The sequence below is a fragment of the Podarcis erhardii genome (genome assembly GCF_964252035.2).
Source record: "Podarcis erhardii genome assembly, chromosome: 15".
Taxonomy (NCBI): Eukaryota; Metazoa; Chordata; class Lepidosauria; order Squamata; family Lacertidae; genus Podarcis; species Podarcis erhardii.
This window is the reverse complement of record NC_138505.1, coordinates 5,484,701-5,497,339: the sequence shown is the minus strand read 5'-3', so window position 1 is coordinate 5,497,339 and position 12,639 is coordinate 5,484,701. Positions and strand designations below refer to the sequence as shown.

At 49.5% G+C, this 12,639-nt stretch overlaps 1 protein-coding gene across 1 annotated transcript in view; it reads right to left on the bottom strand.

The window, feature by feature from the left end:
* Positions 1 to 2,144: 2,144 nt before the first annotated feature.
* The window catches only part of MTMR11 (myotubularin related protein 11), a 31,368-nt gene continuing 20,873 nt past the window's right edge, over positions 2,145 to 12,639 (bottom strand). Inside the window, exons 14-17 of the mRNA XM_081840967.1 lie at positions 11,606 to 11,776; positions 9,208 to 9,462; positions 6,631 to 6,912; positions 2,145 to 2,792 (exon numbers count right to left, since the gene is read on the bottom strand). Of these exons, the coding sequence (XP_081697093.1) occupies positions 2,700 to 2,792; positions 6,631 to 6,912; positions 9,208 to 9,462; positions 11,606 to 11,776 (801 nt within the window). The 3' untranslated portion in view covers positions 2,145 to 2,699. The remainder of the gene's footprint in view (positions 2,793 to 6,630; positions 6,913 to 9,207; positions 9,463 to 11,605; positions 11,777 to 12,639) is intronic.

The following is a 12,639-nucleotide window of genomic DNA, read 5'->3' as shown; positions in this document are numbered from 1 at the left end:
GTGATTCTAGGATAAAGTCCTCTAGAGGACTCTCCAACACATGCACACAGCTGTACCGTGTTCTTTCATTTCTGAACAGTACACACAGCAGAAAATTCCACCACTTCTGCCTAGGGGCCAATAATTTGTTGGAGCAGACCAGCTCTTTTTTAATTCATTGTCCTGTTTGCAACCAGGGTGGTCCCTTTATTTAACCACAGGGCAGTATCTCAGGCCAGTAAGCAGGCTAGAGGCAGGGGATGGGATTTCTCTCACATACTTAACATGCCATTTCTCAATAAGTGCTATATTTTTTAAAAAAAACTGCTCTGAACATCTGTTTTGGCACCTCTTATCTTCCACACCAAACTTTTCTTTTTTAAAAAAGTGACTGCGGAAATGACCACTGAAAGTGCTAAAGAAGAACAGGGGTGTGTACGTACCCCAGAACTGGCCAGAATATCTGGTTTACCGATTGCGAAAGCATGATTTCCCAGTTTAATAATAATAATAATAAAGCTTCCCGTCAGTTCTGTCCAGAGCTTTGAGGCCGTTGGATTTATTGCTCAGCTTGGCAGGAAAGAAAAATCTGCTGTCGGGAGAATCCTTGGAGAATCCTCCTGAACATTTCATTTTCCAAAGTTTGTTCAAACTTATTTGCAAGCCCCTGTTGCAGCCTTATGGATGCAGATCTAATGAGGTTGGGGCCCGCTCAGCACTGGATCCCAAAGCATCAAAATATTGATTACTCAGCAACAGTTGAAAAGGAAAAGTCACCCCAACATCTCTGATAGAGGAGGGACAACAGGGAAGTCATTTCGCTTCTATTCCCCTACAAAAAAGAGCAAGATTCTAATACTCCAGGGTTGATGTTTGGTTTTTTACAGACTGCAAAGGAAAGCTCATGCCTAACACTGCAGTCTAGGGACTGAAGGAGGTGCCGGTCCACTAGCCAATTTCTTGTGGACTGCCTGACGCTTGCAAATATGCCTGGACGAAGGAGATATTCTGTGCAAGAAGAGTCTTCTGGATGAGGCCAAGGGGACTCAACTAGTTCAGAATCCTGTTCTCATAACCAGATGCCTCCAATGAACCCGCAAGCCCGATTTAAGCACAATAGCACTGCGCCCTCCTGCGGTCTCCAAGCAGCTGGGGTTCAGAGGCATTTCTTCCTCCAACTACAGAGGCAGAGCATAGCCATCCTGGCTAGTAAAGGAAAAGGTAAAGGGATCCCTGACCATTAGGTCCAGTTGTGGCCGACTCGGGGGTTGCGGCGCTCATCTCGCTTTATTGGCTGAGGGAGCCAGCGTACAGCATGTGGCCAGCATGACTAAGCCACTTCTGGCGAACCAGAGCAGTGCACAGAAACGCTGTTTACCTTCCTGCCAGAGTGGTACCTAATTATCTACTTGCACTTTGACATGCTTTCAAACTGCTAGGTTGGCAGGAGCTGGAACCGAGCAACGGGAGCTCATCCAGTCGCAGGGATTCGAACCGCCAACCTTCTGATCGGCAATTTCTAGGCTCTGTGGTTTAACCCACAGTGCCACCCGTGTCCCTATATCCTGGCTAGTAGCCCTCGATAACTCTCTCCTCCATGAGCGTGTCTAATCCTCTTTTAAAGTTATCTGGGCTGGGGGCCATCGCTGCCTCCTGTGGTGCTCTCAAGATAATAATAATAATAATCAGTGGTTAGGCACGACAGCGTGAGCCAAAGCCCTCCAACATCTGGAGGGAACTGTATTGGCTACCCCACATTTTAAGTGTTACGAGAAATGGACATTTTGGGAACATATAGGTTAATACCCCTTAGTGGGTTCTAGGAGTCAGAGAGAGTGAAGCAGACTACACAGAGCTGGTCAGCCCACTCTGGGCTACCAGGCGCTTCCAGGCACTTCCAGGCAGGTGTTTATTATGGGATGGTTGCTGCTCGAGCATTCAGGCCTTTTGGGGAGGGCATCGGTGACAGCAACATCAGAATGCCAGCAGCCCATGTTATTCCCCGCTGCCCCCCACCCACCAAATTTAATCTGGATCAATGACATGTCACACATTTAAGGCACATGACTTCTCCCAAAGAATCCTGGGAACCGTAGTTGGTGATCTTTAGCGCACCTGACAAACTACATTTCCCAAGATTCTTTGGGGGGAGCCACATAAATGTATGCGGCTTTAATAAGTTTTTTAATTTTTTAAAAAAAGACAAAGCAAACACCTGATGGCAGGCACCCAATATCGCAGCGATATTAAGCCCCACGTCGCTTTGCAATCAAAACAGAACATTTGGGGCGGATATAAATTCAGGACAGAACTGCAGGTGGGTCAATAAGATCTGTTTGCTGAGCCAGGCAACTTCAGAACAGACACGTCCGATGATTCGGGGCACGGTTGTCCAGCCACAAACATCAATCCCATAGCCTGAGTGCATCAGTTTTCTCCCAACACGGTAAGATTTCCAAATGGAGCTCTGTGAAAATTGCAGGGGGTTGGACTGGATGACCCTCGGAGTCCCTTCCAACTCGACGATTCTAGGAATCTCTGAAATGTGCATATTGCAGCATATTGCAACTGTTGTCTCTTCTTGGAAAGCGGGATGCACCAGGTCTGCGTTGGATACGCCGAGGACCCGCTCCTGTTCTTGATGGGGTGGCAGGAGGGAGCTCCAGGCAGTCTGCGTGGGCTCTGCGTGGAACGCTTCGGCCTTCTCGAGCATCGTGCCGCTAGCTTCCTCTGGCTTGCCAGTAGTTCAGCCGCTCTTGGAGCAGGTCCAGTTCCTCAGTGAGGCCCACAATGCTGGGAGCAAAGAGACCAGCCTGAAAAGAAAGGCAAGACTGCTGTTTCTACAAAAGCAATGCCTAAACCACATTGTAACAGCAGCAGACATGACTTCCTAACTGTGGAATTAAGAATAAGAATAGTAATAAATTTTATTTTTCCCCTCCCCTCCCCTCCCCAGCCAAGACCGGGCTCAGGGCGGCTAACACTAGGTAAAAACAAACGATTAAAATACAACTTAAAAGCAAGATTGAGTACAACGTTAAAATGCAGCCTCCTTTCAGTAGAAACTATCCAAACTGGCCCTACGTGGGCCAGAAAAAAGCCAGGGAAGTCCCCAAATAAGAGTTTCATCACAGAAGGAGAAAGGAAAAAAGAAGAGGGGGAGGGAATCAAATTGATTCCAAGCCAAAGGCCAGGCAGAACAACTCTGTCTTACAGGTCCTGCGGAAAGAAATCAGATCCTGCAGGGCCCTGGTCTCACGAGACAGAGCGTTCCACCAGGCCGGAGGCAGTGTTGAAAAGGCCCTGTCTTTGGTTGAGGCTAATCTGACTTCCTTAGGGCCAGGGACCTCTAGGGTGTTGCTGTTTATGGACCTTAAGGTCCTCCGCAGGGCACACCAGGAGAGGCGGTCCCTCCCTACAGGACGGGACTGGACGAGATGACCCTTGCAGGTACATTCCAGGGCCGTCTTAAGCATCTCTGGTGCTGTGGTGCAAAGATTCCTCCGCCCACCTACCCCCCACCCTGTTTCGCAGAGTTGCTGATCTTTTTTAGGGAGGACGGCGCTGCCGGCGATGCACCCAGCTTTGCAGGGCTGGAGGAGGCGGGCAACAGCTGGAGGGCAGCTCCTCTGGCAGGGAAGAGGCGGAGGCTGAACGCAGCAGCTCCTGGCTCAGCTGGCCACTTCATGCCATGGTAGCCATGGCATGGCAGAGGCGGGCGAGGGCAGCGATGTTGGGACGCACCACGTCCAGCCTCTGCCTCTTTCCTGGCACCCTCCAGAACTTGGCGCCCTGGCACCACGCGCCACTAGCCTCTATGGGCAAGACGCCCCTGGTCCCTCCCCACTCTACAATTCTCTGAAACAGCAATGTTTACATCTGTAACCCCGCCCATTTTTTGCCTACCACAGACACGTGACCTTTGCAAGTCACAGAATCATAGGGTTGAATGTGATCCTAAGGATCATCTGGTCCAATCCCCCGCAATGCAGGAACATGCAGCTGTTCCTTACGGGGATCAAACCTGCAACCTCATCAGCACCACACTCTAACCAACCGAGCTATCCCACCTTGAAGACTGGCAAGAAGAGGAGGCAGCCCCTCGAGCTGAGAGAAAGGTTCTCCATCTCTGCGCTAAGTGGAAAGAGACTTGACGTCACCAGCAAGGACCACCGCTGGCTTTGGGGGAGAGGCTTTTCATACCCTCCTTTTAAATTGGCTCACTTGTATAGGAATAGATCAGAGCCCTGCTTGGATCAAGCCAAAGGAGGCCTATCTAGTTCAGCCTGCTGTTCTCACAGTGGCCAACCAGGTGTCCTGTTCGGAAGACCACAAGCAGGACCTGAAGGCAACATCAGCAAACTCCCTTCCTGCAGTTTCCAGCAACTAAGATTCAGAGGCATATATTGCCTCTGATCATGGCTGGTAGCCACTGATAGCCTTTTCCTCCATGAATTAGTCCAGTCCTCTTCCAAAGCTATCCCTGCCTCCTGGGGGAGCGAGTTCCATAGCTGGACTCTGCACTATGTGAAGAAGTCCTCTTTTTAATCTTTCCTGAATCTTCCAACATTCAACTTCAAGTCCTGACGTTAGGAGAGACGCAGAAAGACTTTTCTGCATCAACTTTCTCAATGCCAGGCCTAATTTTCTAAGCGTCTAGCATCCCTTGTTCCTATTTCCACCCACAGGACTTTTGCTTCAGAACTCGTTTCCAAATCCCTGTTCTTTATTTCCTCTTTTAATGAACTGGCGCAGGATACAGTGGCTGCCTAATAGACGTGGCGCACGCTGGCCTCCGGAGACCTAGCTGTGAAGAATCTGTTTCTAATCATGAGCTGCTAAAGGCAGCTATCAACATCAGGAAGTCATCCTCACTTCATCTTTTGGTTTCCTCCTCACTGCTTCCACAACTGACGGTAGATGTGAGGATCACTGTTTGCAAAACGGTGGGTCTAGCTGCTGCCGAGTCCTTAACTCAGAAGCAAGGTCTGCAACTTCAGCACAGCTGAAGATCAGCTGATTGAAACTGTGCAAATTACATCCAAGCAAAAAGCTCTTATTTGCATAGGCGCCGACTCCATGGGGCCTGAGGGGGCCCGAGCCCCCTCAAAAATTCGTTTGGGGGGGCTCTGCCCCCCCAATAATTTAAGAAAATTATTAGTTATATTATGCTTTGTAAAATCACAAAATTATGTTGGTATTTTTTATTTTCCTTGTTTGACGATAGTTACCTTTTAAAATACATTCAGTAATGAGTTAAAACAAAGCCACTCCCGATCTAGAGAGGGGGTGGGGTTGCGGGCTCTCCACCCATCAACAATCTCGCGGGGCTGGCGTCAGCCCCGCGAGAAGCGGGGATTCCCCCTAGCTCATTAATATTCACCGTCCACGGCGGCAGCCAATCGGCTGCCGCAAAGGGCGGGCCCTCACAGGTTCACTTAAGGTCGGGGCAGCCCGGGGCTCGCCCCTTTCGTTCCCCCAGCAGCAGCGGTTTGGAGGTCTTGGCCCCCCCCCAATATTTTTTATAAGTCGGTATGGGCCCCCGCCCCCCCAATATTTTTTATAAGTCGGTATGGGCCCCCGCCCCCCCAATATTTTTTATAAGTCGGCGCCCCTGCTTATTTGTCCATGTCTCCTGGGGTTTCCTGGCGCGGAAAGAGCTTTTAAGCTCTCTGCTTTGCTTGCTGGGCAAGACCCTTCAGCACGTGAGCTCTGGAAGTGCTGGGGGTTCTCTCCCGCAGCGCCAAGGGTTTTGGTATACGAGATTTTCATGTAAATATGGAAACCCATGCAACCGAAATCCCCCCTTCCCACATAATATGTGCTTATAATGAGGGGGGAAACCCTTTTATAAAAGAATCCAAAAGTAGTTTGGACGCTAGATGGCACCACACAGCTACAAACCTCTCCCTCTTGGGATTCCTACCCGTTAGCCCCTCTGTATACATTCTCCTCCCCACACCATGAAATTATCTTTAATTTTTATTATTTTCATCACCACCACCATTGGTTTATTAATCGCCTTCTAAACTTCAACCTCGAGGCGTTTTGTGCATAAGGTAAATGAAACCAAAAACACATTTAACGAATTGGGTTGTCGTTCAACATATCCTCCTGCCTCATTTCTGTCCGTGTTCTCAGAAGTTGGAGTTCTTTATGACATTTTATTTAGTTAGTTAGTTTTTTAGATTTGAACTGCTGCTAGGAGGCCAGTTGTGGTGGGATTACAAACTGTAAAAGTTTTAGAACGAACATACCATACTTTTCCGTGTATAAGACAAGGTTTTTTCCTGAGAAAATCATGTCAAAAATGGGAGGTTGTCTTATACATGGATAGTGCAGAGTGGGGACAAAAATCCACCCCCCCAAAATCGCAACAACTCTGGGCAATCTCCCCCCTTTTTCTTAATTTTGAGTCCCCCAAAATAGGGGGCATCTTATACACAGGGGCGTGTTATACACAGAAAAATACGGTATAAATAAATCACATCCCTCTGCTTGTGGAACAGCTTCTATTAATGGCGGGACTTTTTGAACCCAAGAAAGATGAGGAAGTGGTTTTTTGCAGAACGCAGGTTGGGTTCTCTAATGACTACCTCCCAACCTGCCCGCGATTCTGTTATTTTGTGCTACGCCTCTGCTGTTTCGTACCTGGGTTTCCGGGCTCCCGCGAAGGTAGCACCTTCTCCACAAGCGGATGGAGGGCCCTGCATATGATGGCAGAAGGAGCAGCCCGTCGTGATGGAGGAGGAAGCTTCGCGTTTTGCACCTCCGCGACCTGTCCTGCTCCCTGGGGGCCTCCGACCCCTGAGACCGGCGGGAACCTTTCTTGGCGAGGGAACCGTTTTTCCAGGGGAAGAAGTGGGCTTGCAGAGAGAGGGAGCCCTTGGAGAACAAGTACAGGGTCCTTTTCCCAGGAGGAGCGTTTTCCATCTGGAGGAAGGAAGGGGGAAAGCTCAGAACATCGGAAGAGCGAAGGAACCAGGTCTTGGATCTGATCCTGGCAGCTCAAACAGTAATTGCAACTCCCTGGAAAACAGTCCCAAATCTTACACAGGGCGCTCGGTGTGCCGCTCACTCTGGAATATAGCTTTAAGGGAGAAAATTGCACATAATTTGAGATTTTGACGAGGGCTAGAACCTCCAGACACTTTTTATATGATTTGGCATTCCCTTAGTACATACTGTACGTATGCGGCGGAGCAGTCTCAAGACAACTCTGATCTCAAGCCTGGAAAATATGGAATTAGACTTGATAACAAGATGGCGCTGATATTCTTTTTTGTTTGTTTCTTTTGCCTATTTAATGCAGAAACAAAACACACACACATATTCTTTTATTGGACCTGGTTATATTAAACCATGTGCAACTGTGTGCATTCTATGTGCCTGTTTTATAGTTTTGTTTTTCATCATCTAATTTCTATCTGTTGTTATTATAGAATCATAGAACTGTAAGGGTAGAAGGGACCCACAAGGGCCATCTAGTCCAGCCCCCTGCTGCGTAGGAATCTTCTGCCCAGCACATGCGTTTCAAATGCATGGGTCAGACTAGAAACAGGGATGATGAAAGTCGAAGCTCATATTAGTCTAACATCAATAGGTAGGTGGCTAACTCTGAAACTGCTCCCCCGAGGAATAGCCCCATTGATTCTGAGCAACCAGTTTCAGTCTGGCTGGCAGACAGCTATCTTAAACACTCTTCAGAAACTGGGCCTTGCCCCCCAAACCCTCATAACTATGGGCCTGGGCCAAGCTAGATCCGTGGTTAGGCAAAGAATCGTGAACATAGAGAGACAACAGGACTGTACAAGGGTCCCCGATTATAAAATCATAGAAAACAGGAGATACGCAGCCGCTCCAGCAACATATCTATTTCCTCACATCCAGAAATGCAATAAGGGCTTTCACTCTTGCTAGAAGCTCAGCCTTGCCCTTAGCGGTTCTGGAAGGCTCCTATAGAAGGGTCCCATACGCACAGAGACTTTGCGCCTGCCCATTAGGGGAAATAGGAAGCCTCGAACATATATATATTTTAGATGTCCTTTTTATGTTGCTATCCATTGAGACACCATTGATCCTTTGCTGAAGAGGCTCGCTGATCTTTCAGACAAGTCTAAACTTAATTCTCTCCTCTTAAGCAAAGATCACAAGACGACCTGGCTGGTAGCCGGATTCTGCACCCAGATTTGTAGGCACAGATCATCCTCTAGAATGAAATAGCTTACTAGGGAAATGCTTAAGTCACCCTTTGGGGCACCTCAGGGTCAATTTTTTATGGTAGCCCAAATCTCAGTTGTACGGGTGTATGTATATATCTCAATTTTAACTCATGAGCTATTGCTGCAATCTGCTCTGATTGTATATTTTATCTTTATGAATGCCGCTTTTATTGTGTTGTGCGAGCTGGCCTTTGACCGTAATAAATTATCTAGATTATCTATCTATTTGCCAAGCACAGGGCTTGGAGCCATGACCCTAAGATTAAGAGGCCCACGCTCTACCCTCTGAGCTAGCCCAGGTTGGCATCCTGAGCTAGGATCCTGTTCTCACAGTGGCCAAATTCTCCTAAGAACCTAGAAGTCCAGATAGACTGTCTCTAGACATGGAGGTTCTATAAGAGCAGTATAGTTTCAAATTGGATGGGAGACCGCGTGCTGAGATTCCTGCATTGCAGGGGGTTGGACTAGATGACCCTCGGGACCCCTTCCAATTCTGTGATTCCTTCATAAGAGCCCTGCTGGATCACACCAATGGCCCATCAGCTCCAGCATCATCTTCCCACAGTGGCCACCCAGATGCCTGTTGAAAACCCACAGGCGGGATCTCAACACGAGAGCAAACTCTTAAAAACAAGATTCCAGATTCAAACAGGGGGAAACCGAGTGGTGCTGGCAAAAAGGCTTCTTATCTGAGAACCTGGAGAGCCACTGCCAGACAATAGTGAGCTAGACGGGCCCCCAATCGCTTGATCAGCATAAGATATAAGCTTCCTGCTTTCTTAAGTCAACCCTTTTTTTTTGGAACCATGAGGACTGGAACCTTGTAAAGGCAGCTTCCTGCATTCCTGTGGGTCGCACAGTTAGATCCAAACAGGGAAAGGTGCTGCTGGAGCCTGGTGCCCTACCAAACTGGGTGATGCCAAAGATTTCTACACGTCCTCTGGCTCTGAATCCACCAGCCCAAGTTGTGGAAACGACCTCCATGCCTTCCCAAACAAGCACAAACCTTGCCAATGTTTTGGGGAAGGAAGTTCCCGTTCAGAGCCCCGCCGTTGCTGCCGCCATTCCCGCTGCGCCTGTAGCAGGGGTTCCGGAAGCGCGCCATGTGCCGGGGGCTGTATCTCAAGGACCAGTCCCAGATGGTGGGAAAGGAGGCCCCCGTGGCTTCCTTAACCGGGTAGCCGTCTTTCTCCAGAATCTCCAGGCAGAGGGGTTCTCGCCAGCCATTGATGGGAGTGTAGAGCTGGGTGAGGAAACGGTTCTGTGGGGAGAGAGAGGGGTGGCAGTGGATAAACTGACCCTTCCCAAAAATGCATTTCGTTTCCATTTGTATGGATTTTATTGGCCAAAGAAATGTTGCAACAATAGTGGCCTGCTCTCTACAGCAGGGGCCAGCAAACTTTTTCAGCAGGAGGCCAGTCCACCGTCCCTCAGACCTTGTGGGGGGCCGGACTATATTTTGGGGAAAAAATAATGACCAAATTCCTATGCCCCACGAGTAACTCAGAGATGCATTTTAAATAAAAGGACACATTCTCCACCTCCATCGTTCTGCCCAGACACTGAGGTCCAGCGCCAAGGGCCTTCTGGTGGTTCCCTCGCTGTGAGAAGCCAAGTTACAGGGTACCAGGCAGAGGGCCTTCTTGGTGGTGGCACCCACCCTGTGGAACGCCCTCCCACCAGATGTCAAAGAGAAAAATAGCTAGCAAACTTTTAGGAGGCATCTGAAGGCAGCCCTGTTTAGGGAAGCTTTTAATGTTTAATAGGTTATTGTAGTTTAGTGTTTTGTTGGAAGCCGCCCAGAGTGGCTGGGGAAACACAGCCAGATGGGCGGGGTATAAATAATAAATGATTTTTATTATTTATTATTATTCTACTCGTGTAAAAACACACTGATTCCTGGACCGTCCGCGGGCTGGATTTAAAAGGCAATTGGGCTGTATCCAGCCCCTGGGCCTTAGTTTGCCTACCCATGATCTACAGGGCTATTGTGAGGATTTCCCCCATCCTTCAAGAGGAGGAGCTGATTCCTAGAGAGGAGAGGCAGGCGACAGAGAAGAGAATGGATTCAGCAGCCTTCCCCAACCTAGCGCCTTCCAGAGGTTGCAGGACACCACCTTCCAATGGGTCATCACAGCCCATGTCCCGGGGATGGTGGGAGTTGTAGTCCCAAACAGCTGGAGGGCCACAGGACCGCCATCTTTAAAGAGGAGGAGTTGGTTCCTAGAGTGGAGAGGCAGGCCACAGAGGAGAGAACGGCTAGAGCAGCCATCCCCTCCAGATTCTGTTGGGCTCCAGCGACTGGCACAGTGTCAACACTTGGGGATGATGGTGATGGGAAATGGCAACATCCTGAGAGTACCATTTTGGCTATCCCTGGTCGATCAGCTCAAGTCGTCTTGCCTCTCCTTCCCACCCAGCATCGGAACAGAGCTCAAGAGACCCAGCAAATTTGGCCCCACCCTTGTCCCTTTTCAAAGCCAAGCAGTGCTTTTCCTCGTTTTCCCTTTTTTATTGTTATCGATTCATAAGCAAAAGAAAAGAAGTGCAGACATAACGAAGAGGAAGAAGGCGAATAATCAAATATTGAAGTCCCGAGCCATCACAGCCTTGAGGACCAGCAATCTGAATTATTAAGATTAAAGGTTTTCCAGGGTTTGGCAATACAGCCCCTAGGCTGCTTTCAAGAGGTGAGAGAGGAGTGCTTTACTTTCCAAAAATCCCATTCTGTTTCTGTGCAATGGCACAGAAATACAATAAGGTAAAGGTAAAGGTACCCCTGCCCATATGGGCCAGTCGTGACCGACTCTGGGGTTGCGCGCCCATCTCGCTTAAGAGGCCGGGGGCCAGCGCTGTCCAGAGACACTTCCGGGTCACGTGGCCAGTGTGACGAAGCTGCTCTAGCGAGCCTGCACCAGCACAGCACACGGAAACGCCGTTTACCTTCCCGCTATAAAGCGGTACCTATTTATCTAGTTGCACTTAAGAGTGCTTTCGAACTGCTAGGTGGGCAGGAGCTGGGACCGAACGACGGGAGCTCACCCCGCCGCAGGGATTCGAACCACCGACCATACGATTGGCAAGTCCTAGGCGCTGAGGTTTTACCCACAGTGCCACCCGCGTCCCTCAGAAATACAATAGGTAAAGGTACCCCTGCCCGTACGGGCCAGTCTTGACAGACTCTAGGGTTGTGCGCTCATCTCACTCTAGAGGCCAGGAGCCAGCGCTGTCCACAGACACTTCCAGGTAGGTCACGTGGCCAGCGTGACGAAGCTGCTCTGGCGAACCGGCACCAGACCAGCACACGGAAACGCCAGAAATACAATAAATCAGCTCAAATACACAGGTTCGCAAGTGCCAGAACAGGCTGGGTGTCCGTCCCCCGTCCCCCAAGCGCAACTCACCTGGTTCCTCCGCCCTCTCTCCCACTGGCAGTTGAAGAGGAAGGTGCTGGAGAATGGGACATAGCTGCTTTCGTGCAGAGCCACCAGGTAGGCCTCGGTGAACTGGAAGGACCCAGGAAACTGCTGCAGTAGCTGCCAGGTGCAGTCCAGGAACAGCAGGAAGACCGGCGACTGCAAAAAAGGGGCGAGTGGGGGAAAGAGATGCTCCCATTTCTTTTCCCTGAGCACATTCTCTCTCCTCCTCCTCTACAGAGAAAGGTTTCAGGTCAGGGATGAAGCATCTGATGCTTTCTGTGTTCTTCTTTCCATGGGAACCTTACTCAGAACAATGAGGACCAGAACCTTACTTTGATTTTAGGGCAAAGTCTGCAGCACAGCACTAAAGCATCACTCAGCCACTTTGATTGGTGGGACACCCTTACAGGGGCCACATAATACCCGTTCCGCATTTTGTAAGAATTTGATCTTTCAAATTCAGTATCCGTGAAGGAGTGTCTCCATTCCCATCATCCAGCCCAGATGCTGAGGTCCAGCTCCAAGGGCCTTCTGATGGCTCCCTCACTGTGAGAAATGAGGTTACAGGGAACCAGGCAGAGGGCCTCCTCGGTGGTGGCGCCCGCCCTGTGGAACGCCCTCCCACAGTATGTCAAGGAAATAAACCAACTACCTGACTTTTAGAAGACATCTGAAGGCAGCCCTGTTCAGGGAAGTTTTTAATGCTTGATGTTTTATCGTGTTTTTAACTCTGGGAAACCCAGCCAGATGGGTGGTGAAGGAAGGAAGGAAGGAAGGAAGGAAGGAAGGAAGGAGAGAGAGAGAGAGAGAGAGAGAGAAAGTGTGGCAGCACCTACACTTTGGAACTCCCTGCCTATGGACACCATGCTCTTGTTTAGACAAGCCTACCCAGCTGTTTAGAAAGTGTCGATCTGTTTTTAGGCTATTGTTATTCTAACTATGAAAGTTTCAGATCATTGTTGCTGGACCAGGTGAGGGTAGCGGATGGGACTCAAACCCTCGGGTGAGTTGACTTGCCC